General features: G+C 38.0%; 1 protein-coding gene across 1 annotated transcript in view; it reads right to left on the bottom strand.

Annotated features, from left to right (window-relative positions):
• RB1 (RB transcriptional corepressor 1) overlaps positions 1-27,208 on the bottom strand; it is a 72,862-nt gene that overhangs the window by 42,233 nt on the left and 3,421 nt on the right. The window contains exons 3-17 of the mRNA XM_030272595.4: positions 19,561-19,673; positions 17,502-17,636; positions 16,548-16,586; positions 15,695-15,762; positions 14,128-14,238; positions 11,835-11,983; positions 11,027-11,104; positions 7,453-7,562; positions 6,485-6,562; positions 3,897-3,984; positions 3,331-3,447; positions 2,579-2,635; positions 2,459-2,490; positions 2,304-2,380; positions 1,889-2,091 (exon numbers count right to left, since the gene is read on the bottom strand). Coding sequence (XP_030128455.4) covers positions 1,889-2,091; positions 2,304-2,380; positions 2,459-2,490; positions 2,579-2,635; positions 3,331-3,447; positions 3,897-3,984; positions 6,485-6,562; positions 7,453-7,562; positions 11,027-11,104; positions 11,835-11,983; positions 14,128-14,238; positions 15,695-15,762; positions 16,548-16,586; positions 17,502-17,636; positions 19,561-19,673 — 1,455 coding nt within the window. The remainder of the gene's footprint in view (positions 1-1,888; positions 2,092-2,303; positions 2,381-2,458; positions 2,491-2,578; positions 2,636-3,330; positions 3,448-3,896; positions 3,985-6,484; positions 6,563-7,452; positions 7,563-11,026; positions 11,105-11,834; positions 11,984-14,127; positions 14,239-15,694; positions 15,763-16,547; positions 16,587-17,501; positions 17,637-19,560; positions 19,674-27,208) is intronic.

Raw genomic sequence — 27,208 nt, 5'->3', positions numbered from 1 at the left:
GTATGAACTACACTTCTCTAATTGCCTGCCCATTCTTGAGAGAATTGCTAATTAAGCAGACACTTGTAAACCTTGTACGCCATTGCATGGAGGCAATACCCAGATAAGGAATTGCAGAAGAATACAGTAAACCATTCTTTTGTTCACCAGCTAAGCCTTTCTTGGATACTTCAACAGCATCCTGAATCAGCCATGTAAGTATTTGCTCCTGTTTCTAATAACTTAAATTTTTCAGGCAAAACCAGCCAACATTCAGATGTGAGGAAGGGGTAAATTTTCTGTACTTGAGGACTCTTGACTTTATATTTCTATGTGGGGCTTCAGGTTCCTTGCTGCAGTGACCCAAAGACTCAGCAAGAAATTTTGGCGCAGATAATGTTTCACTACTCCTCCTCTCCTGAGCACTCTGCCATTTACAGCTCACAGCCCTTCCTCCCCTAATGGGCAGCCAGAGGAGGCAATGGAGGCCAGCACAGAATCTTGGGGTGCCTGTCCTGGCTGCCACAGCTGCCTTCAGATTTTAAGGGAAACCTGCTGTGCCCTCTGGTGCCACGCCTCCAGCAACAGGAGACACTCACTGTCTGGAGCCTGGGGAGACCCAGACCAGGTGATATGGAGGTCAGTGAAGCAGCAGGGCCCCTGGATACATGTCATGCACATTTCTTTTTATCCCCTCCACTGGGCTTCACCACATCCTTCTCTGGCACTAGGCGATCTTTGTAGGCTTCTTCCAACTGAAATATTCCATGCTATTAACACTCAAATCAGCCACCCCAAACTAGTACCAAACATGCCCCTCTAAAAACTCAAGAAAACATTAAAATACATTCAAGCAGAGCACTCAAAAAAACTGGAATAATCCTACACTTGTTGGTGACATTATCGTTTGTTTCACAAACAAAAGCCTGCAACACCCATAATTTTTGAAAACACAATTCTGTGGATTTTCCAGTCTGAAAGTCCAGGTCTAAATTAGATTACCCTGCATTCCTTGTTTGAGTTATTGGGTAGAAACTGGTATACTGCTGATCAGCAAGCTGGCTTCAAGCTGATTTGTAGAAGATAACAGGAGCCGTTTCTTGCTGGTAGAGAGTCAAACCCAGGTATCTGTACCTCTATCTTTTGCCCTCTTAAGGTTATAATTCCCAAACACCTTTTGCGTGCTTGCAAGTTTCCTAAAATAGTATCTGCCTCTTAAAATACCCCTTCCTCTCCAGAACTAAAATATATAGGATTGGTTCTAAAATGGTTGCTTTATGTCTCTCTGGTCAAAATTACCAGCCTCTATAGTCTCCTGCTTTGTGGCATAAATAGCCTATTTCTCGTTTATAAGTAACAAACAATGAAAAGAAACAAATGTTTGGTGTACTGAAATACAGCCTAAAAAAGCAATCCAACCTTCCGGCATTTTATTTTAATGGCATCCAAAAACACCAAAATTACTAAAATGCAAAGGACAATGCAAAACAATATTTTAGTACTACTAGTAAACATATCAGATGCCCAGAACTGAGGCCCTATTGCCAAGAAGGAATAGAAGCTGGATAAAAATTAACTTTTAAATAGAAACATTTAATTTATTGCTGACTTTGGTACCAAAGCACAATTAAGGGTATTACCCTTAGGATTTGTACTAGACTAGTAAAATGATGCTGGCTTACAGTCACGTATATTAGTAGACCTATGTTGACTTCTTCCTCTGATATGCTCCCTTTTTCTAAAACCAGAAGACATGCCAAAACTAATCCCGTTTTGATTTTTTAAATTTATTTTTCTAGAACCAAATATCAGCAAGACCAGAGCTTATTCTACAGAGCTGGGTGTGACTTCTTTTTTTCTAGGCAAGTACATTACACAAGGGCAAATTCTGCTTCAGAGTGTTACTTACAGATTGCCAAGCGAGAGACTCCATAATTCGATGTTCACAGTGTTCTAGATGCTTTATCATTTCCCGTGTTAGGCTGGGTTCTGCTCTAATAAAGCTTTCAATCACCTTGTAGAAGTCAAAAGCTTTTAAATCAAATACATTGAGAATCCATGGGAAAGACAAGTCTGTTTCAGCACTGGTATTGTCACTTTGTGAAGCATTTCCTGAAGGGAAAACAGACTAAAATTATCACATATTCTATATTCTTCCACTTTTGATTTTTTTCCTTTTCGTATTTATTGAATCATTGCTAGCTCAGACATTTCAGCGAGTTGTTTTTTGTGTTTTGTGGGGTTTCTTTGCTATTTATATTAGAATAGATAGTAATAACTACCAATAAGTAACAATGCAATTAAGGACTTTAGATTTAACTTACTGCCATATGTAGCCATGACAACCTCAAGAGCACATGCCAGGAGAGATGTGTGGAAGATGTTATCATTCAGAAGTTTGCTGAAGAGAAAGGAAGTTATTAGTACTTGACCCAAGACTTCAAATAGCAGACTTCAATAACAAGTTAAGGGCAAGTACCTGAAATTTTGCACTGAGAGACGCTCTTCCTCCTGAAATAAATAAATCAGACCAAACTTGTGAATATTCTTAGTAATTCTAGAGGTACTGCCAGTACTGAGATAGCAGCACTAAACTTACCGACTTCAGCATGGACTCCATTACTCTGTAATAGAGACGCACTCCAAGCTTGTACCTCTGTTAGAATGAGAAATTCAGGAACATTACTAGAAGTTTTGACAGAATACAACAGGCATACTCTTCTTGTGTTTTAACAATCCAGAACATTCTAGTTTTTGACAGAGCCACTATAAACAAGTTACTGATCCCAGTTCCAATGGCCAGTAACACTAGAGAGGCCTCAAGGGCTACTAAGGTGTGTGACTGCCTCAGGCACATGAAGATTTAACCAAGTTTAACAACATGAATTGTGTTCACACTGATTCACAGCTAACAGGATAAAAAAGAAGGGCTGACAGACAGGAAGGAGACTGTCGAGTACAAACTTGGTTGGGTTTATTCTCCAAAATCCTTGTTGAAAGCACAGCTGCTCTCCTGACTTTATAAAAAAGTGAGTCACCTTTGGCAGTTTTAGGCCAAGTTAGCCTAATGAATGCCAAATATATGTTTCAATTAATGTACTTTGCCCAAAAATTTTTTCCATTCTTCAGTAAAGTACTTCCAACATACTTCCATCCAATTCCTATTGCTCCTTACAAATTAAAAGAATGCTTACATGCTATCTTTACAGTGTTTCCTCAATTTGAAAAGCATACTGTCATTTTTACCTTTACCGATATACACTGAATGAGGACAGTCAGTAAGTCAGGTCTCACAGCAGCTAGTGCTAACTAACAGAGCTCAAGTGAGTGATATTCAACCCAAATACTTACCTGTGAGCCAGTTTCAGCCCATCCCTGTCCAACTGCTTCAGCAAATTTCTTTTTGAAGATGTGGCCAAAACTTTCCACCCTTTTCAGTATACTATCCTTAGGGTTTACTGTGCAATTCTAAAAAAGTACAGGAAACAAATTAGGGGAAGGAAAGACAAAAGACATTTTACTTCAAAAACATTTCAATTGTTTAAATGATTAAAAGTCCTGCTTTCCTTTGTAAGACCTTTCAATAATGTCATCAGCATAAATAAAAATGGAGTATTTAAAAGAGTGCTGTACATCTTTTTCTCCTTTTTGTTTCCCTTCTATATCCCCTTGCTTTTCAATTCAATACACACACAAAAGAATTTTAATATGTTGCTCAGTAACTGAAGTATTTAAGCACTTCAAAGGTTCCAGTACACAACAGTTAGAGGTAAGTGCTTTCTAAAATGACTGATTACACCTAAACCAACCCCAAAAAAAAAGTACTTTTTCAAAAACATGTGCATCAGATCTACAGGTGTACACTTTGCTTGAGTGATAATTCCAGGAATCCTACACAAATCTTTGTAGTGACTTACATTGAAGTACTTGATGAGAGTATCTGATGGTTTATCAGTCGCTGAGTTTAAAATCATAATCAACTGCTGAATGTTATTCATTGCCGCTCTGGAAAAACACAATAAAATGCACAATAAGCATTAAGGTTGGCTTGACAGTTTCCAGTAAATGAACAGCAAATCCACACACCAAAAAATTATGATTCCAGTTCTCACTCCAGTTATCAAACAAACTGTTTGGGAAAATCTACTGCACTGTGGTAACAACTATGAACTCTAACAATGTAATTTAAGTAATTACTTACACATGGATTGTGATAATTTTAATAACCAAAAGAATGGCTTGACTAAGAAATAGTTTGATTCTTCTATGGTATTGTTACTTCCTGAATTTTTCATTGTTGTTTTTGGTTTTAAGTAGAATTCTGTGTGTGTCATGGTTTAATATAGTTTAGCTTTTAGTTAAGGAAAAAAAATCCAGGAGTTATGGAAAGGATTCCCTGTAAGGACTTTGGCAACTTCCTTTGGACCTGACAGAACCAATCAGCTGGCTAGTTTTGAATATTGACGCTCCATTAAACGACTTAAGAGAGCTGAATACGCCTGTGTGAAATCACATTTAAAGATGAACAAGCCCCGGGAAAAGCTCTCTTGCTTCTGGCCTTTGAACAGGTGACCGAACCATGGCCGAGCCAGGCCCCGCTCTGGTGCACAGCCGGGCCGAGTTCCAGCCATTGCCAGAGAGCCAGGCTGGCTCTGCTCGGCTTTGGGTGGAGCTGAGCCGGGCCCTGCTGCTGAGCCATCCTGCTGGCATGGCAGAAAAGAGAACAGAGGCGGCCCGGCAGCCCTGCGGCTGGAATTGACCGTGGCAGGGGCCAGAAAACAGCCATGCAGCCAGAGCAGTCACCGCCCGGCAGACAGCACATCACCATCTGCAGGACTGGGTGAGATAATAACTCTCCTGGTGCACAGATGAAACTTGCAGGCATCAATCCTCTCTCAAGTGACAGAAAAAGCAAGGGGTGAAGACATGTAGAGAAAACAACATGGAGATGCCAAGATCAGTGAAGAAGGAGTCAAATCCCATATGGGAGGAGAATGAGGAGATGCCTTAGTCTTGGGCTGAAATTCTCTTGTAAGGATATGGTGAAGATATAATTGATACATCAGATTTGACTTTTCCCTGTAACTCTTGGAATGCACTGGGGGGATGTAGCGTTCACAGCCATGAGCACCCATGTTGAAGCAAGCAAATGTTGAAGCACCTGTGCTCCAATGGGAAGCTTGAAATGAGAGAGATTAAAAAGTTGAGAAACCTTGCCCCAGGATAGAAGAAGAAAACCTCTGTTCCCAGAGATAAAAGAACTTTTTGTTTCTATACTACAACAGCTCATCCTTAAAACTGGACCCCAACAAGCAGAAATGCCCCATGGTGGTAGCTGTGGGAAGACTACCAAATTGTGGGAGGGACTTCACCATTGCAGATTTTCCGGGCAGCTGCTATTTGTGAAAATTAAAACCAAACTTTTCTTGTGGAAAAGTCTCCATGCCATGGCAAGAGAGACTCCTCCCCCTAAGTGAACTGAAAAAAAAATACTATTTTAGAGGCGGTAAACTGACTGAAAGTTCCAAGTTTTGTCTCTTTACATTCTTAGTGGGAAAGGAAAGAAGAGTTGGGGAAGGAGAAGTGTTCTGAAGGATTATGAAGGCTTATTCTGATTTTTTTTTTTAAGTTGTGTTAATAAAGCTTTCTGTATACCCTTTAGAGTTTTAAGCCTGCTTTGCTCTCCTGCTAATCCTTATATCACAGCAAAAAATGAGTAAATAATTCTAATGGGTGCACTGGCATTTGGCTGGCCCACTACAGTTTGTCTGTTTCAAATTTCTGTATCATTTAACCTCAATTCGGCTCATATCACCAGTCAAGTAAGCGCAAACCAAACAAAAATGTTTTCAATCATCTCAACATAATGCATTTTTCTTTAATCTACTTTTAACAAAGTATTGCTAAAAATCACGTCTGCCACAGCTCTCCTAGTGATAAGGAAAAGCATAAGAACACTGGAAAAACATAAAATAAAAACATACAAACCATTCTCATTATGCTCGTAACTAGTACTTACACCCTTTTTATATACTAGTTTCTACATAACTGACCAGATGCAAATTCACTGATAAAAATTATTAGATTCTCTCCAGTTTCAGGGGGCTTTAAAGCAGATGCTATGAGCCTAGGTTCAGAAATACAACACTAGAAGGTAATTCAAAGGAATATGCCTGGCACTTTCAGCATATACTACACAGGGAGATATAAGGATACACTTTCCACTCTAAGCCGGTGATCAAATCTCTGCTGCCATCTACTGATACTTCTCTGTGGCTTCATGAAAAACAGTTACTACTGCCTGAAATCAGTGCTGGTAAATAGACCTTCACACGAATTGTCTTAAATAGCATCAGTTTATGCTATACCACAGTATAGTTTATGGAAAAAAACCAACAAAACCAAGGCCACGGCTCCTTAAAAATTAGAAAAAGGCTACTCTAAAGATTAATATTTTTAGCTATGATATTTAAAAAAGAACACATTCAAGAGAAAAAACTCATACCGAACAGGAGTCTGTGGAAGTATAATATTGATTTCCTCATCTGGATTATTTTTTACTGGTGTCCTCTCCAGCTGTGAGCTACAGAAATGGAAAACAAATTTATGAAAGACTAATACAATTCAAAAGACAATGTTTTCTATGAAGACTTATTAACCTGAAGAGAAAAATGTGTAACAGATTTTTAGAAGACCTAAATGTCCAATTACTCCAGTTGTTTAAATTCCCAAGTAGACAAGCTCTAAAGTTTCCTTCCAAGCTTTTTTCTTTTCTAGAATTCTATTTACAAACAGCTTAATTTATATGTAGAGATGGTATTAGTTGTATTTTAATCCCATTCTAAATTAGTATATTTTCATAGCATAGATAAATTCAGACACAAGTGGTGAGCTCACATTAAATGATAGAGAAGTTGAATTGTCACAGATAGTTAGCATGTAAGTGTAGGACTGAAAAAAAAATTAAATCAAACAATCATAGAATGGTTTGGGTTGGAAGGGACCTTTGAAGGCCATCTAGTCCCATCCACCTTCAATGACCAGGGACATCTTCAACTAAATGAGAATCCTCAGAGCCCTGTCCAGCCTGACCTTGAATGTTCCCAGGATGGGGCATTCACCACCCAAACCATTCAGTGCCAGCTGGCTTAGAGCCATAACACTACCTCTCACAAGCTAGCATGACATGCCTCCTGATGATTCCTCAGCTTTCTCTGGATGAAAAGTGCCTTGCACAGAGGAAGACTTAGAGCAGAGCTTCCAAATAATTTCAGGCAGTCACAGTCATATGCTCCCTAATAATTTAAGTGATGATGTAAAGCAAGGCTGGTGATGCCAGAAATACCTTAACTGAGCTACAAAGCTAGCAGGTCAAGGGGATAGAGAGATCTCCATTTATAACACAAGGGGGCAGAGAGCAACACAAGAACACATTCTCTGGTATGGAATGAAAGCAGTAAATGGAAATATTACCATGCTCTGACATCAGGCTGCAGAGTCTCGTCGTGATTCAGAAATAGTCTCGCATCTATATCTTTGTTCTTGACATAGAGCTCGTCATACTGTTTCAAGATAACTTCAACCTCAAAAAGAAATTGAAAAAACACTGAATTTATTTTACAGGGACAAATTTGACAATATACTAAATGCCTACCTCATGACTGCAATGCTGAAATGCTAAAAGAATGACCTTGGAGCTCACAAAGTTACTTCTTATACAACAGCTGAAACATACCCAGAGGAAAATTACTGTTTAAAAGAGAAAACAATCCAAGATCATAAGAATTTTTTTGATGAAATGTAGGTCTTGACACTGTAATAATAGCTAGATTAGGAAACAGACCTGCAAATCAAACTAATATTCCCACATTTTTAAATCTTTCTTTCCAGAAAAAGGAGTGTCTCCAAGAGCAGGAAATGTAAAATGCTTGCTCTTGTAACAGCTGTTGGGCAATTGGCCCAGTCCCTGTCTTTGCTGGTTTGGACAACAAGGCCTAAACTCAAACCATCTTTTTCTCAGTAGGAGTTTCCTCATTTTATATTAATACATTTGCACTGGAGTAGCTCTTAAAAGACACACCTTTTGCTACAAAAATAGGCTTATTATTTCACTGTAGTTTTTTTACTAATTGTTAAAATTTCTTAACTGACTAAATTCCAGATTGATATTACTTCATTTTGCAGAGACAAGTTTATTGGATTTTTCCGAGTTTTTTTTAATTACTTCTTTTTATTTTTACTTTCAGTGACTAACATGAACTGCAAGTCTGCATTTTTTTTACCTGACCCTCCAAATCTGCTGCTGTGCTCATGCAGAAGTATGCAGCCACCTCAATTATCTGTTCCCTGAGCCCTTAAACTTACAAATAATGCTGTGCTCTGGCAAACTCCTGCTAAAAAAACAGGCAACAATGTGTATGAACCCAAATTAGTCCCCTCTCAGTCTCAAGAGAGAGAAAGCTGCAAATACGTCCTACACAGCTTTGCTCCTTACCCTCTTCTTTACCTTTGCCAAATGGATTTGCTCCAAATTGATCTCACAATTAAAACTTTGGGATTAGATCGATTAGACCAAAGATTATATTTCAATTCTCATTATCACTATTCTTTTTATTTAAAAACTTCATTATATTTTCACTTTTTTATCTTCTTAATGCCTTATGTGTTCTTGTCATCTAAAATACTTCAGTATTTCATAGATTTCTAAAAAAACTGGAATCTCTTAGACTGGTGGTTTGTACTGGGCTGACTTGGAAGAAATCTTCAGTCAAAAATAAGAGTTCTGCACCAATCTATTCATCAGTGCATAAAGCCTGACCAGCAAACACAGGGAAAAGACAAACAAAATACCAACCTTAAGCCTCAAAGGCTTTTCTTGCTTTGGAAGAAACTTTAAAATTTTTCAAAAGCTTGGTGTTTTTTTATGAAAGTCAATTGAAATGTACCACATTACTAGCTATTGTACTGACGATCTCATCCATGATTATTGGTTAGCTGATTACATGTATGAACCAACTACCTCTGAAATACAGCTCTCATTTTCTGCTCTGGAACTCAAGGTTAAGGAACAAAGATCATGTGACTTGATTTTTCTTCAAGTGCATCCTTTTGCCAAAGTTTCACCAGCAAGTCTTATGCTAATAATTTTGATATTGTGCTTAAGTTGAGCAGCCTTGGATGAAAACCCTCTGATTTGAGAATAAGCTATATAATGACCTTTACCTGGAAGTTCACATAGGGTTTTCCAACTATACATACACACACAAATTAAAAAGTCTAAACAGGCTACTGATACCATGAAATTAATTTAGGAAGAGATTAAGATCTTCAGTGAATCCTGTACTTTGTTCCCCACCCAACACACTATGACACTGAACAGAAGATACATTAGATTGAGCCCTGCAGACTCATCGCTCTGATCAGCTTCAGAGCTGCTTATTTTCAGGTTACCACATCTATTGGTGACACACAGCTAAACTGACACTTTTAATAATGATGAATGTAAACACACTGCAAGAAGTCACCTATTAAAATGCACACTGGATGCAACTGCATAGAGCTAGAGTCTGCTGCATCCAGGCAACAGCTCAGCAAGATGAAAGTACTTCTGCACAGACACAGCAATCCAAACTCTGCCCAGTTGCGAAACTGAGACTAATCTTCTGGATATCTTTCCAACAACACTACAATAACATGTCTCATTTATATTTAAATTAAGGTGTGTAATTTAAGACTTTAAGCATTTATAGAGTGACTTCAGAGACCTAGTATTGTAATAGTTGTATTTGAGATGAATCGCCTTACCGAGTTTACGGATATGCAACTCCTACATTTTGCTTGGAGCAAAAACTTTTTGCTTTGAGCAAAGCCTGGCTTAGCCTCAGGTGATTAATTTATTAAATTCAAAAGTATAAGCTAAATATACTTTATGAATATTGGAATCCCTGCTAGCCCACATTCCTAAAAAACAGTTCATTTTGCCACATGATTTTTGCAGAACCTATTACAACTCCACCAATGGGTAAAGGGCATCTTAAGCAATTTGGCATAAAGTAAAACGCAGTTGTTGAACTATCTGTATTGGGACTGCATGGGAAGGTTTCGGTAGCTGGGGGGACTACAGGGGTGGCTTCTGTGAGAAGCTGCTAGAAGCTTTGCCCATGTCCAGCAGAGCCAATCCTGATGGCTCCAGGACAGACCCTTTCTATCGGTCAAATCAGGAATTATAGTAGCGCCTCTGTGATAACACATTTATGAAAGGAAAATGTTATTACTCAGAAACAACTGCTGTCTGAGAAAAAAAGGTGTGAAAGTATGTGAGAGGAGCAACTCTGCAGACACCGAGGTCAGTGGAGAAGGAGGGTCAGGAGGTGCTCCAGGTGCCAGAGCTGGGATTCCCCTGCAGGAGACCGTGGTGATGCAGGATGTGCCCCTACAGCCCAGAGAGGTCTGTGGGATTCAGAGATCCACCCACAGCCTGTGGAGGAGGTGGGTGCCTGAGAGGAGGCTGTGACCCTGTGGGAGGCCCACCCTGGAGCAGGTTTCCTGGTAGAACTTGTGACCCATGGGGGGACCCACACTGGAGTAGTATTGTGAAGAACTGCTGCCTGTGGAATGGACTCATGCTGGAGAAGTTCATGGAGGATGTTCTCCCATAGGAAGGACCCCCCACTGGAGCAGGGGAAGGACTCCACTCCCTACGCAGTGGCAGGAGGATGTGATAAACTGACTCCCCATCTCCTGGTACTGCTGACAGGGAGCAGGTTGAGTCTGGAAATGAGGCAGGGGTGGGGGGAAGGTTTTTTAATATTTATTTTACTTCTTATTATCCTGCTCCAATTTTGTTGGCATTAAATTCAACTAACATCCCTAAGCTGAGTCTGTTTTACCAGTGATGGTATTTGGTGAGCAATCTAAACTCATGAACCTTTTGTTATATTTTCTCTCCCCATTCTGCTGCAGGGAGGAGCTAAAAGAGCGGCTTTGGTGGGTTCCTGGCACCCAGCCAGGGTCTGCCCACCACAATGTCTTAAATTACTCCACTTACCTCTGGTAGTCCATTTGAAGCTAAAATACTAGCAGAATTCAGGAAAGGAATGAAGCTTGTGAAATACACATTTTTGACCTAAAGAAAAGGAAAATATGTAACATTAACAAGGCAGAGAGTCAGCCATGCATGCTTTTGCACCTTAACTGAGACAGTTCAGTAATGCACTGTGGTTTGTCTTCAATAAAGCAACAACAAAACTTGCTATACATCCAAAACACAGTGATATGTAAGCATGCAAATACAATCCTTTGCTGGAATACTAAGTGATTAAACTGGAAAAGAACAGCACTCTTTCCAGCCCTCTCACATTTCTGCTTCCATCATCCATTTGGATATTCAAAAATCAGTCCTTTTTACACAGAAATAGATTTAACAGCAGAGGGAAAGGTGAATGGGGTCTTTTAAGATCTCCCACAGAAGCAATGTGCTTTCTGCATACATTTTCTCATCATGGGATGCAGCTGTGAAACTCCATCAGATCAGCCCTGCATCCATATGCTACATGCTGTGGTTACAGGCTGTGATCAGCCTGTAACTTCATATTGTATTCTTCACAAAACAGACTGGCAAAATTATCACCCATACCAAAGGGCTTGTCTTGGGTGGTTTTTATTTGTTTTTTAAGATACTGACTGGAGAAACCAGGTAAAATGATAAAATAGCTTCACTACTGAAGGTAATTACTTGACAAAATAGTTAAGCTGGCACAAACAATGACATTTTTTAAAACTACCATTTAAATAAATGCATATTGCAGATGGAGTCTAGCAGCAAGATCTATTAGACTTTGAAGTGCAGGCATTACCTCATCTAAATTACAATCATGCTCTTTACAAAGGATTTCGATAATTTTTGTGTCAGTATCAAGCTGCTTTGCAGTACGTGAACTCCTGTTCTGACCTCTTCGAGGAGTGCGAGCTGAACCATTTACAGTCACTGCAGACACAGAAGACTCTGGAAAGATATTCAGAACCATCACGAGGTTAGAGCCATCTTAAGAAAGAAGAAATTTAACTTATTAAACCTAGGAGCTTCTACTTCTTATATACTTTTTCAGGTCTTCCCCTTAAATATATTTTCTTTTTCATCCATTCAGTTAGGTATGAAACCTTCATTACAGCAAATCTATACAAACAGAAAACTAATTTTAAAATTCCTGTATCAGTATTTGGACATTTTGTGTTTAAGAAGCTACTCTACACAGAATGTAACAGCACTTTCTGCAAGTAGCTTTAACTGAGAATCTGTTTTGCTAAGCTAGGAAAGCCTTATCTCTTCACAGATGAGTATTTTTTCTATTTTTAAAGAAGTATAAAACAAGAAGCTGAAAGACAATAAATCACTGTAGGACTTAAGTGATGGTGGGAACCTAGAATATGGTCTTGGAGGGAATTCCTCCTTTCCCCAAATACCCACACACACACAAGCAGAAACAAACAAGTCCACCTAGAAGAAAGTATCAAAAAACCTTAATACTGTGAGATAAAAATATTCCATTGTGTTTAACTCAAAATAGATGGCTTAAATATGTGATTTATATTAATAACATACATGAATATGATTAAATATTGTTGGTTTAAACCTGACACTGTAATCAGCATGCTGTTCTCACCTGTAACTTCATTTGCATTTGACAACTGTTCTGAGAAACTCTGACAAACTACACTGCAGAGGTGGTTGCATCGTAATCCCCTCAGTCTTAGTCAGATCATAAAGTTTGACATAATTTATCACAACACGAAGCCTCTTGGTCACGAGGGTTTGAACAATACATTGTCTTATTTTCTCAGAGAATCCAGAGCTGTTTGACAGTTCATACACAGCTTCACATTACAAACTCAGTGTTTTGCATTTAGGACAGTGACACTCATATTTGCAAATTATTCTCAAGTGGCAGAATTTTTTTCAAGCTATGATGCACAGAACCAAACTGTTCCTAAAAATGAGCTCCTATTCTGCAGTTTCACTATGAAAAAAAAAAAATCAGTGTGAACACAATTCAAAACCAGGTAGTTTCAATTCAGTGGTTTTTGAAAAGGACCTGCTTTATAACATCTGAAATAAGCAGCAGCAAATATGTCTGTCCTACTAGGAATGACAAATTTAAATTCAAAATTGTACTGGAGGAAAGCAAGGATCTGCTTGTCCTAAATTCATCCTTTATTCACATTAGAATAAGACTAAGGTTATTTTTTCGTCCCTGCAGCAAGTAATCACTAGGTCAGATAAATATTTCCAAAATACAGAATTTAAAAAATATAGTAGTGAATACCTTATCTATTATACAACATTACAACCTAGATGGATGTTTAGTTGCCAAAGAAAGAAACAAAGCAAATAGGTTTAGGCTAAATATACTAGGGTTGCATCTTAACCCACCAGTGGATAAACTGTTTACTAAAAAACTGAGTCACATCCTGTGGCTCCAAATATTTCAGTATATTAATTCCATAGCTTGCTGAAGAAAATAGTTAACTCAAATAGAATGCTATCTTTGAAAGTTTTTATAAATATTTACTTTCTCTAACTTTTTTGTGAGGTTCTCCAGATTTTAGATATAAAAAACTTAATGGGTTATTCAGCTTACTGCTGAATAGAAGTTTTTTATAGAGAAGACTCATATTTTTTACTTAAAATAGTGACACTTGCAATAGCAAACAGGATGTAATAAAAGCAAAGGTGTGTACATTTTACCTCTACTCTTTTATTTTGAGCTGCTATCTAGTGCATATTTGTTTCAAATATCTGTACAGTCCAGTATCTTGCACATTTCTGATGTTGTCATATTGTTAAACATCAATAAAGTAAGATTCATACCACCACATTTCCCTTTTATAACTCAAGACAAACCTAAATACTAGTTCTCAGTTATAATCTATCCAGAACCTGAATTCTTCTACCAAATAAGACTTGCTGTTTTAACAAGTCTCTAAACAACTAGTATGGGGAGCAGACATTGCAAAAATTGTATTAAATATATTGCCACATTCAGGTAATTGACTTCAAGTTCACTATCATGTAAATTTAACTAAAACAGAAAAAAAATGCATTTCAATAAGCTTAAGTTTAATTATGAAAAAAAGCAAAAACATTCTTACTGTATGGTTCCTTGAGCATAGCAGGAGGTGACAGTTTGATAAAATAATCTAAGACACACAGCAACAACTGGAAAGAAATCACCAGGTCATCTTCCACTTGCAACACTTTACCTGCAAATATTTAAAAGGGTAAAGAAAACCCTTTTTGAGAATGGTTGACTTAATTCTAGAAGCAAATTTGCAAAACAAAGATTTGGAAGTTCATATAGTAGAACACTACCTCTAGAATTCAGGAAGCATCATACAGGATGCCAGTGCTCTTTAAAGCTATTGATTTTATAACCCATGGCGCTTTCGTTTGCGGTTTTAGAGATAGCATACACACAAAATTATTGTGTACAAAATCCTGCCCCCAGTGCTCAGCCTGATTTTTATTTTTACTGTAAAAGAATAACTTCTTACTTCTGTAATTCCTCCCTGCTTTCTTTTTCTGTGGTCTCATGCAAGCTTTTTGAAAGCTGCTAAATATTCAGAAAGCAGAAGCCGCTAGTATACAGTGAAGAGAAATTCAAAACATGCTATCACACTGTAGGCTCAGCCTGTCAAATTTTTATGAAATTACTTAAAAGTCACACAAGTAATAGCATGAAGAGCACTTTTAGAGCTGCATGATTCCATTTTTTCCCACATTCTGACTCATATGCCAGAAAAGATCTACAGGGCCGTCCCAAGATAGTGTGCATTGCCACAAAAAAAAAAATCAGGAAGTCGACAGTGATTTTCAACAGCTACCAATCTTCCTGTGCTCTACTTACACATGCAATTTTTGTATTTATTTTCTATCAGAAGTAGCAAGCATCACTCAGGCTCTTCTGAAGCTCCAACTGTTTTCTAGTAAATTTCAGCTTCTTTGGTCTCAAGAAAAGGCAGGCTAAAAAACCTTTTGTGGGTTTTGCTTTATGCTTACGCTTGGAGAATTCTAGTGACAAAGCCCCAAAAAACTCAGCTGATCCAAGTCTGATTTTGATATCAGAGATGCATACACTTCTCTGATAACACACACCTGCAGTAAGCAGTCCTTGAGATACACGATTCATTCCTTTTAGTAGGAGTACAATGAGACAGGAACTCCACAGACTACCATAAACGTTTCATCACTCAGCAATAACTGTAACTTACAACTTTTCAAGAAAGATTTGTAGCATTCAAAAGACATGCTTTCAGAGACTTACTATAATACCTTATTATTACATTTGTTTTATTAAATATAATTTATAATATATATAAGTTTGTTTTTTAAAATATGCCAGTTTTTTATGGTAATCATCCATTATTAAAATGCTGGCAGACTCAAAGCATCTCAGAATAGACTTAAATACAGAACAGCAAGCTTTAAAGAAAAAAGAAACCACAGAAATGTTAGAAAGCTTAAGTATATGTTTATATACAGAAAGTGTATCAGTGAGAAGAACAGTATATAAAGAAATATTAGTAAGCAGTTACAAAACCCAGGCAATTAAAACATTCTGGGTCTGTAAAATACTTATTTGTAATAAGTATACTAGTCTCACATTGGACATGTAAAACAAACACACTCACTTTAAAAATATTCATCAAAATTACTCACCTTTTGCCAGCAAAAAAGTAATCCAGTAATTTTTTAGGACTAATATAGAACTGAGTTCAGCAGAAATCCTGCAGGGAAATAAAAATACTTAGCATTGATAGCTCTGTAATAATTTAAACTACAATGTTTGAAAACATGCTTCTATCAATGGAACTATTTAACAACATGCAGCATTTCCCATGGACTTAAGTTTACTAAAAATCTCATTCCATTCCCTCTGTAATTATGACTACACATTTGAAAAACTTAATCCCCTGTAAAGCCATTCAAGAATCGGGAAATATCTGCACCATCCTCGGGAAAGAAACAGTGTAGACAATTCAACTGCTCTGAGCTGTCTTCTCTTGTGTCTTTGACTAATGCCCTACTCTCCAGCCACAGCATCAACTCAAGCTCATTGGGGAGCTATTAAGGCATCTTTTAGTACACTCATTTGTTGCTGTGATTAGGAAGCTCACTCTCCATCCCAACGTTCATTTCCACCATGCCAAAACATATTGCATAGCAATATGTCATGGATGAGGAATAGATATATTAAAAAATATATATGAATACAATATGATACATATCTACATATATATACATACACATATATAAACACTATTTTTATAAGAATATACTTATATAATATGCATAACATGTATAGATCACATATATAGAGATATATATGTATGTAACATATATATAATTTCTGCATCTCCCATCATCTCATTGAAATTCAAAGTCCACACTAAATCTAAACACACAGCATACTACAACTTAGGCCAGTTCTGGTTAAAAGGGTTAAAAGATAACACACCATCATGTTTTACATCTTATCTTGACAAACACAATTTAGGAAAATCAAACTTACTCACTACTAGGTTGTTCCAGATAAATAAGGCCACAAGTCCTAAAAACCAAAATAAATTCATATTTTTGAATGTGCTTCTGCAAGCAAACTATGCAGTATCTTTGATTTCAACACAGTAACAAACTATACCAGTTCATAAAACATTATTCTAACTTTAAAAAAAACCAGCTGACTCAACATTTAACAACAGATCAACTATAGCCCTGCCAAGCCTGAAAATATGTTGTTGTTTGCATATTTATGTCAAAGCTTAGACAGCAAAACAATTTTAGCTTGGTATAATAAAATTGCTTTCTTCCAAAGACAATATTTGTACATTGTTTTTTTACAACAGTATTTTTTACAACACAGCCAAGTGTGCTACAGTTGTGCAAAACACACTATAAAAGGGCATTTAAAAATATGTAGTATTTCTTTAGCGTCACTGCAAGCCTTGCAGCATAATGTTGCTTCCCAATTATTCTAGGTACCTACCATTTCAAGAAAAAAACCCTCAGTTTACTCAAAAACAAGCTAGGATATATAGGCCTTCATTCTATAAACTATCAAAGGGTGAACTCCTACCTCTTTCAAAGGTTATTTAAGAGATATTTGAGAATCTTTTGTGATTCAGAAGGCAAAATGTTAAGTAAAAAAAAAAATATTTAGATAGAAAACCAATCCTCTTTATATCTGTAAAAAGCCTGAAGTGAGTAGCTATCACTTGTCATGCTACTCTTACTACTTACTGTTTGTACTGCAACAAGGGGGTTGTTTAACACAGCATTGTTATACTTAAGGAGTAAAATGTAAGAGGTGTTTATTTAATGCATGTAAACAGCTCAATTTCACTGTTCTGCAAATATTAGCCCATACAGTGTAAATGGGCTCCTATAACACGCAATTTGAAAAATTCAAATACTTAAATGTTGACAGACAAAGAAATCAATTTCAAAATGAAAAAGCATACACTACCTTTCAAACTTGTGGTATAGTGCAAATAATACATCATATTTCTTTTTCAGCCTTGATACAGTGCTATCAACTTTAGTGCTTACAGTATCCATGTTAACATCCACCTCTTTCAGAAACTGAAAAAATGTGCATACACTGAAAAAAAGGAAAAAAGATGACACATTATCATAACTTGTGAAAACAAGTATTCTGAAATAGCTCTTTAAAAAGAGAAAATAAAAACACATCCCCATGAAAACCCATTTCTTACTTCACTAGACCCCAGCACGTTCTTACTACTATTACCAGTGACTGAACCCTTGCCTTGGGAAATCTTACTTGTTCATCTTGAGCCCCACCTTCACATTTTCCAGATAGCAGGAATACTGTTCAGAGGTATCGCACAATACAGGCCCTACTATAGAAGGAAAATTTTCTTGCCTAGCACAGATATTATCTCTGGAAGTCAGAATTTTCTAACTAGACACACCTTTGTTCTTGCTGGTAATACCACAAATATCCAACACACATCTCTCAGCTATCCTGCTCTACTTTAGAAATGCTCCTGCTATTCCAAGAACATGAACCTTGGCTTTATCCATGCTAAAGAAAGACCTAGGAATGAAAACTGAGGTGGATGCCTTGAATTATATAGAATTTCAAGTCTTTCAACACAACATCTCCACCCTTCGGAAATATTATTACACAAGGGCTCAAAGTTCTCCCTACCCACCTAAGTAATATTATGGCCACTAAGGAAGCGTTTTGTTACGTTCATAACTAAAATTAGCAGATTGCTAAAAACTAAAGAGGAGGAAGCTATCAAATATTTTCAATATTTCAACTGTATCAAATATATTTTGATCCTTTATCAGAATATTCTGAGAAATGTTTTGATCTTTGTCAGATTAAAGATACAAGATGCAAAACCAGTCAGAATCTCATTTAAGAACACTTATCATGGAATAAAAGATCTCTCCAATATATCTGAAGGCTCTAGAGGAGGACTAGTAGAAATCTCTGCCAGTTCAACCTTATAGCTGAGAAAAAGCCCAAGGCTAACAAGCAACTGAGTACTGCATCACAATCAGCAGAGTAACAGCTTACTCTTTGAAAACCTAAGGGGAAAAGTCTCTCACTTTTGAGAAGTTTGTCTGTGGAACTGGGTGGAACACCTGGATGTTGCCACACAAACGCAATTGGCCTTCACACGGTTCCAAGGCAGCCAACACTGAAGAGATTAAGTCAAAACATTGCACCTGACTCTGCTCTGGGAGATGATGCTAGGTGGAAGAGGGCATGGAGAAGTCTAAGCATAACAGATGACTTCAAGGAAAAGGATATTCTGGCCCAAGCCTGAGGTTATTGCCAGGACTTAGCCTCCTGCCCTAGAGCATCGAGAGGCTCTGCTCCTGCATACACTTTCCACAGCTTCTAGGCAGATGGCACTGAAATTCTTTCCTTGGATGAATGCAACACAAGGTTGCTGTTCCCACCTAAATTTACCTTAAAAGCAGATACTATAATCTTAATTTCTGTATTATGAACTTAATTAATATACAATATAAAAGTAACACACCCTCAGCAAAGAGAGTGTATGAAAAGTACAAAGTTTAGCTTGTTTGAGAAATGTTTGAGAAAGAGCAGCATGCTAGTAAACTATTTGAATAGCAACACTTCTTTTCCCTGCTTCTTGATTTAGCCTAAGCCTAATGCTGGGAAAAAGGTTTTATGGAAAATCATCACAGAGGGAAAGACAGAAAGAAAGAAAAAAATATTTTAAGTACAATTTGCACCAACCTAAACTGATGAACACTTTAGGGAGAGCAAGAACAAGAATGAGATGAGTGACACAACCAAAGCCAACCACAGATGAATCAAACAAGTATCACTGCTCCCTCAACTAAAATATGACAGCAAGACTTCTAGTTTACCAATATAGTCATAATTTCCTTAAGTACCCTTCATTGTAAAATCAACTAGTCTGATATGCTAAGATTCACTATGCTTTAAAAACATTCAATTTATAAAAATGTTGAGAAGTGTTGAAATCTAAAGTCACACACTTAAACTTACTTACCTCATGTTTATACTTTTCAAAAGCTCAGTGAAAGTAAATGTAACTTCATCCAGATCAATTGCTACAATAAAGATACATACACCCCATGTTTCCTTTTTCTTTGTGTTACAAGCCTTTTTGAAAAAAAGAGAAGAAAGAGTTTTTATTAAGCAATAGAAATGGATAATGCATGGAAGGCAATAATTTATCCAAACATGTTTAGAAATGGTTAAACAATACAAAACAGCCAATTATTTTACAGCAGAAAACCATTCCAGGTTTCACAGTATGGGTAAAAGACTGAACATTTCAACTCTTATTCCTACAATTCAAGATCAATTTTACCAATACAATTCAGCAAAGCTTCAAAACACACATTTTGGTTCCATGGACTGTTTATGTAAAGCAGAAGTAATTATTTTTTTTTCCTAAATTACCATATTTGATCATTACAAAACACTGAAAGTTAAGAAATAAGAAGCCAAGTCATAAAAAACATAATTGAAATCTTTACAATGACAAGTAATAAACTCATAAATGAGTACAGCTGTGTCAACCACTAATCACTGTGGTTTGCTGAACCACAAACCCATCTCTGCTTAGTAAAGTGTGACAGTAACAAACACTTCCAGCCATTCTCCTACCATACATCTACACTTAAGGTCTGCCTTCTGCTATTTAGAAGGTACAAGTTACAACCAGTCATCCTTCATCAAAAGAAGCCAACCCACAATGACAGACACAGAACCCACATGGAGTAGAACTCCTGATGATGGTTCACAAGCCACTCACTCGAAGCCAGACAGGCATCACTTAAGATTCCAATACCCTTCCACCAAAACAGCAACTCAGCGGAAAATCCCTGAAGAACTTGTAGAATTACAGAAAAAAAAAATCTTAAGCAGGAATATTCCAAATTTTGGAAACAAAGCTATCTTGAAGACAAAATTAGGCATGGGTGCAGGCCAAAACTGCAGAAACAGCAAACTTGTAAAACACTTCTCAGACATCCAGCATCCTTATAAATAAAACTGCAACACCATCCAGGCCCACAGCAAAGGAGCAGGATCTGAACGCATTCTCCACAGCTCTAGGTCGGACATGACATCTGTTGGAGGACAAAGGTGAAACAGACCACCAGGAGCAAGTGAATGGAAGCACTGCACTCCTGCCCTTCTAGACTGCCTAGCTTTAGCCTACTCCCTGGCCTATGTTTTTATCCTTTTCCCTGATCAGTCCACCTAGCTGCCTCCTAGACAACCTCAATGTGAGCTGCAGCGGCCTGTTCACTCCAGAAGATATTCCCCAAAGGCAAGTCAGAGTAAGATGGTACTAGGCCTAGCTCACTCCATCTTATGCGGTCTTCCAAACCTGCTCCAAAATCCTCTGCACTGTCAGGATCCACTCATGTCCTTGCTTATTCAGCAGTGTAACCACAACCAATAACCCATAAATGTGCCCATAAATTATACAATTTCCACTAATACTGCCAACAGCTTGTTTTGTTTTGGTGATAGTTGTTCTGTGTATTTCTTGGGAACATCAGGGAAGAGTGGCTGGGGGCTTTCTCCAAAGAAGAAAAACTTTGACTGGCTTGTGCAATTGTTAATAGTTATAGAACAGGCTTCAATAAAAAACTAACCAGCCACCCTCAACAACATGACAACTGACAATTATTTAAGTCACAGTTTTCTTCCTGCATTCCTATTTGAGTGTTTCTACAAATCATGAGTCCTTGCACAAGAGAAAATTATTTTGAAATAAGCTATTAACAGACTGAGATACATTTGTTGATATACAAAGGGATATAAAAATTTATGAAGGTTAATGCTAGCTAGTGAACTACCAAGAAGGAAGACCACTCACACTGAACAGCCCCTGGAGTCAGCTGACCTTGTTTATTAAATAAGTTCCTTTCACTCCATACTCCTGCAAACTCAGGTCATGATGTTGTCCTGTAAATACAACACCTCGTAGGGCAGGAGGTCTGAGTGCTACCAAGCGATGAAAGTGTTCCTGGTTTGTTGCCTATCCAAACAAGCCTAGCTTTCCTGGGCAGCCTAGCTCAACTCTGGCAGGATGAACGCTAGAAGGCCACAGCAATGCTTTATTTGATAGGAGAGAGGTCTGGTTTTGCAAGAATGACCTTTAAACTCCTTGTCCAGTATGGTTGGGGGTAACAACTCATTTGTTTCCACCATTAAACAAGAAGGCAGCTTCAGAGGCAGCCTAGTAATGTGCTTTGGACACCTTCTTCTCAATACAAGATGTTGGATGACTGCTGGTAAGAAAAATTACACACAACCCAAGATAAATAGATTATGGGTTGGGTTTGTTTTTTTTTTTTCCAATAGCAAAGAAAAGGTGAGCAGCACCTGAGCATGTCTGCCTTATAACATAGTTGAGACAGGACGGAGATGAAAACATGCAAGAACACCAGACTGGGACTACCCCACCAGCTGGTTAAAACAACCAAAGACATAGGTAAACTTCAGTCTTCTCAGAAGATAAGGTAACTTCCATAGCCATACATGAAGATTCCAGTGATTTTAACCCATGAATATTGTCACGATTTAACCCCAGCTTGTAACTAAGTACTACACAGCTGCTTGCTCACTTCTAGTCCCTGCAGTGGTGAGGAGTGTCAGAAACCAACCATCACAGCTTGAGAAAAGAACCATTTAATAACTAGGACAAAATAAAACGCAGCAATAATAACAACACTAATAATAACTGCAATGGAAATAAAAGAGAGAGGCATAAAACCCAACAGAAGCAAGTGATGCTCAATACATTTGCTCACCACACACTGAACAATGCCCAGCCCATCCCTGAGCAGCAATCAGTAGCTCCCAGCACAACTCCAATGCAATTTATATAGTGGGAATGACTTCTTTGGTATGGAATACTCCTTTGGCCAGCTCAGGACACCTGTCCTCATTATGCTCCCTCCACATCTTTGTGCCATGCCCATTGGCAGAGCATGGGAACCTGAACGGTCCTTGATTTAGGGCAAGTACTACTTAGCAAGAACTAAGCACCAGCATTGTCAACATTCTCATGCTAAACACAGCACTATACCAGCTACTGGGAACAAAACCAGCTTTATTCCAGCTGAAACCAGAACAAATATAAACATCATGGGGCAGAGGAAAAGGAGAAGAGAAAAGGAGATGCCTCTCTGGCAAGTCACATTTGTAAGAACTCTCCTCTTCGCACCCCTTCCCTCCCCAAGTTCTCTTCTTTTCTATACAAACGAGTTGAAGTTGACTGCTGAACAAAAACCACAGCATCACTTGTTCCAACTATTTTGCTTTGTTTACAGCCAAAGCAGATGATTCATTCAGAGGGACTTGAATGCATGGGAATAAAATGAAGACAAACTCATAGCCAGAATTTAATTTCTGCGTGTTTTCTTCTTCACCAGTCTGACTCAAGATCTTTGTGATACAGCATCACTACAGAAAATGGGCAGGACAACCGCTCAACATCTGTCCTTGGCCATCCCTCAGTTTCAGTAAGATGACTTGCAGTGACCTTAATTCAAGTCATCATGAAGCAAAGCCTACCTACCAATCACTAGCCCTTATTTAGCATCTAGAAGCTCACATAGATTTCTTTCTCTTTTTATCATCTTTTATTTAGGATTCCAAGGAAGCTATGCTATGAGTTTGGGCAACGCAGGTCAGTTCTACTGAATCAATATAGTTTTCTATAGGAAAATATCTAAAACTCTTAAATCTTTCAAAGTATTTCTCATTCTGGACTTACCACTACTTTTATTTGATTTGATTTTACCAGATGACCAGTTTATTTAAAATCTAGCGAAAACAACCTGGGAAGAGTCATTAGCTTAAAATGCTCATCCAACACTTAATTATTGTAAAATGGGATTCTTGCCTCTCTTCTATACAAATGCAGCTGAAAGGTGCTAAAAGCACTAACAGGAATAAGTTCTGTTCTCTGCCTCCAGAGGTTCTCCAGTGCTAAACAGTCCCAAGGAGGAGATGGTCACAGGAAGTCACAGCTCTAGTATGCAGTTAGAGATGTTTACTCTTCTGACAACACTGATAACAATTTTGATGACAGCCTACAAAAGTGATCCAGAAATAGAAGCTTCAAATGATGATGTGTAAAAGAAGGTCAAGGGAAATGTACATGGGAAATATGCAAACACAGATGGATACTTGAATCAAATGGGATATAGGATGTCTCACTGTAAATATCAAGCACCTGATTTTCAAAGAGGAAGATACAGAATTTGGCTTCCTAACATAAAATCTCAGTTACTACATTCCAGTCAATATAGAGGAATAGCTTGATGGTACAAGAACATGGCCATTTGTTAGAGATAGTCTAAAGGCGGTTACAGAGATGATCTGGGGGCTGGAGAGAGTTGGGGTTGTTCAGTCTGGAGAAGAAGAGGCTTCAGGGAGATCTTACAGCATGTTCCAGTACCTCAAGGGAGCTATAAGAGAGTTGGAGAGGGACATTTTACAAGTGCATGTAGCGACAGGACAAGGGGGAATGGCTTCAAACTGAATGAAGCAGGTTTAGATCAGGATTAGGAAGAAATTCTTTACTGTGAGGGTGATGACACACCAAGACAGGCTGCCCAGAGAAGCTGTGGATGCCCCATCCCTGGAGGGGTTCAAGGCCAAGTTGGATGGGGCACTGAGCAATCTGGTTTAGTGGAAGGCGTCCCTGCCCATGGCAGGGGGGGTTGGAATTAGATGCCCTTAAAGGTTCCTTCCAACCCAAACTGTTAGATGTAGTAGATATAATTCGCACCATTTCTAATATGATATATGTGATATTGAATATTTGTTAGAGTATACATGTTTGTATTAGGATTCCCCCCCCCACCCTCGCAGGTGAGACCGGGTGTGTTTTAGAAACTGATTTACAAGTAAGAAGGTACGGCTCGCCAGGAGATGGGCCATGTCTGGGGAGATACAGAAACCCCAGGTGCTGATTGTTTGTGTGAACGACCCGAGATGGATATCGTGGAAATACTTGGGCAGATACTTGTGAATCAACAAACTCCAGACACTGAATGGTTCTTCCTCATCACCAAAAAGAAAATCTTATTAACATATGGACTCTGAATAGAAGAAAAGACTGACTGCTAAAATCTTGGCCTAAGGTGGAATTTTCCCTATAAGAACTGCTTGTGCCAGGATGGAGGTGTGTGGGCATGGAGGAAAACCTCTGATGAGGCTGACTCCTTGTTGCACACCCAGGGCCGACCCCGGGCTCTGTTCTTTCCTTGTGGCTGGCTAGATAGAATTTGATTGCAAAATAAATATTTTATTTTTCATATTAATTTGGCTGGACAAATTTTCATTTATAACACAAACCATTCTGACTTTACATGTTTATGACTACAGTGAGTGGAAGATGACTGGAAGGTAGACTCAAGAAGCTCTCACAATAGAAAACTGTTCCGAATAAAAACCTGCAGGAAAAATATCCCAGCAGAAAAAAAAAAAAAATCTGTGACCATTATAAGCCTTGTCTACATATAAGAAGTTCTGTGTAAAGACAGATCCTCCATTTTTCAGCAATACCAGTTTTAAATTTTCTATTGAACATCGTCTGGGATTGAAGATTATTACTAGCTAACAACAGAGGAGATCAAATTCAAATATAATACTAGCTGAAAATAATCAAGTCAATGGAAAGTATTGAACTAGTAAAAATAGTTAATCTGATATGCAAAGTTCCCATTACACTTTTACATGCAGCAAGACTGGAAAGGTCATCAATCGCTCCCCAGGATAGGCAGAAGATAAGTAAAAAAGAAACTCTATACCAGTTGCCTGAGCTTTTAAAGTCGAAGGGCACATACAAGCAGTGCATCTGCTGCTAAGATACTGAATATCATCAGCAAGAGGCCATGGAGATGATTTGTTTGTTTTGGGACTTTCAGTAGCTCTTCTTTTTTTAATAACTGAGGATCCTAAAATATCTGTAATTTTGCTCATCCATTCAAAGCTTCAGTGGATTCAGGTTCAGTTCAGCTGCAGTTCTATAAATTAAAGACAAAGTCTAGACAGAAAATACTTTGTTAGCTCATATGTGTTTCATGCTTTTGCCAAAAGCAAGAGGCCTCTGTCTTTTAACATGAGGATGAGGTGGCTTACCAATTAAAACATTCTCTTTTTAATGAGAAACCACAACCAAAAGGAATTTATTCAATTTAAATGTGAAATTTTATGGACTGGGGACACATGGCCTGCTGAATATGAACTCTGGTCTGAGCAGACCAACCTTCCATATTTAAGTAGTCTTTATTTCATTTATTTCATGTACAGTTTACCTTGTACATTTTCTTCACTAAGAAAGCAGTTCAACTCCTGCACAAACCAAGTGCTCTGCAGCATCTGTATACCAGTGTAAGACACCAGTTGGGGAGAATTTCAGGATGTAAGTAATAGAGACAGGAAAAAATGCCTAGAATGTCTTCATATGCTAGAGACTTTCTGAAGGAAAAGAAAAGGCAGCAATAATACATCTCTCATGGTGTACATACTTGGCTGGTACAGAATTTTAAACCACTGGCTTGAATTATAACAGAAGCAAATTAGTACAGTACTTGGGGGAAAAATAAATGGGCAAATAAAGCTAAATTAGGAAAACCTAACTATGCAGACTGCAGATCTTTCACCATGACAATTTTTGAATAACAGGTTAGACAAATACTTGATAAAAATGGCTCAGGAATTCCAGACTCTGAACAGCTGAGCTGCAGCAGGAGAACAGTGAGACACATTTCCCAAACAGTGCTATGAACAGCCAGCAACAAATGGAGCTCCTACCCACACACCACATATTACAGCCAACTAAGCCGATGAGCTTGAAGCATACCAGACCCTAGGCCTTAAGGTCCTTGGCAGACTCCAAATTCTATTGATTTCTTAAAGCACTTCAATTTTCTTTGGAGAAATCTGGTTCCAATCAAACCATATCATCTGTTCCTCACATGGGTTCTTTCCAATATATTCAGCAACAATTTGCTCAAGCTTTTCTTTCCTGCTTATATCACCCCATATTCTACTTCAGATTCTCATTGTGTTGTTCTCTACCAAAACAAAGAGTAGCAGAACATAACAAACACCCTGAGCTTCTTCTTAGCAGTATTAGTACTGCTTCCTTGACTATTTCTAATATCCCCTACACCAACAATCACATACTGCTCACCAAAGTACATCAGTAATTCCACTAAATCTGTTCATTCTATCTAGAATTTACAAGCACTATTGGTTCATAATAGAGATTTCAGGAGAGTTACAAAAAATTAAGAGTACAAGAGAAGCAAGGATCAGAGCCAATGTTAAGCCAACAACAATCAGTGTGTAAAAGTTTTGAAACTAAGACTGTAAAAACTACAACTCTAAAAGATTCTGTTCATCTAGACAGCTTGGTTTAATAAAGAAAATAAATGATAGAGAGGACAGAAGTATTTGTGTGACACCAATGAAAAGCTCTCATTTATCTAAACACTTCCATGTTCTCAATAAGCTTGTATGGGAGTTCAGCAGCTATCAAAAGATATTAAAAAGAAACATCTTTCTGATTACACATCAGACACCTTCCTTCATTCCACACACCAAAAGTGCTGCTTCAGCATTTGGGGTTCTAAGAGATGTTGAGTTACCATTTTATT

This window comes from Taeniopygia guttata, chromosome 1, assembly GCF_048771995.1.
Source record: "Taeniopygia guttata chromosome 1, bTaeGut7.mat, whole genome shotgun sequence".
Classification (NCBI taxonomy): Eukaryota; Metazoa; Chordata; class Aves; order Passeriformes; family Estrildidae; genus Taeniopygia; species Taeniopygia guttata.
The sequence above is the reverse complement of the archived record's forward strand: the minus strand, read 5'-3'. Positions and strand labels throughout refer to the sequence as shown.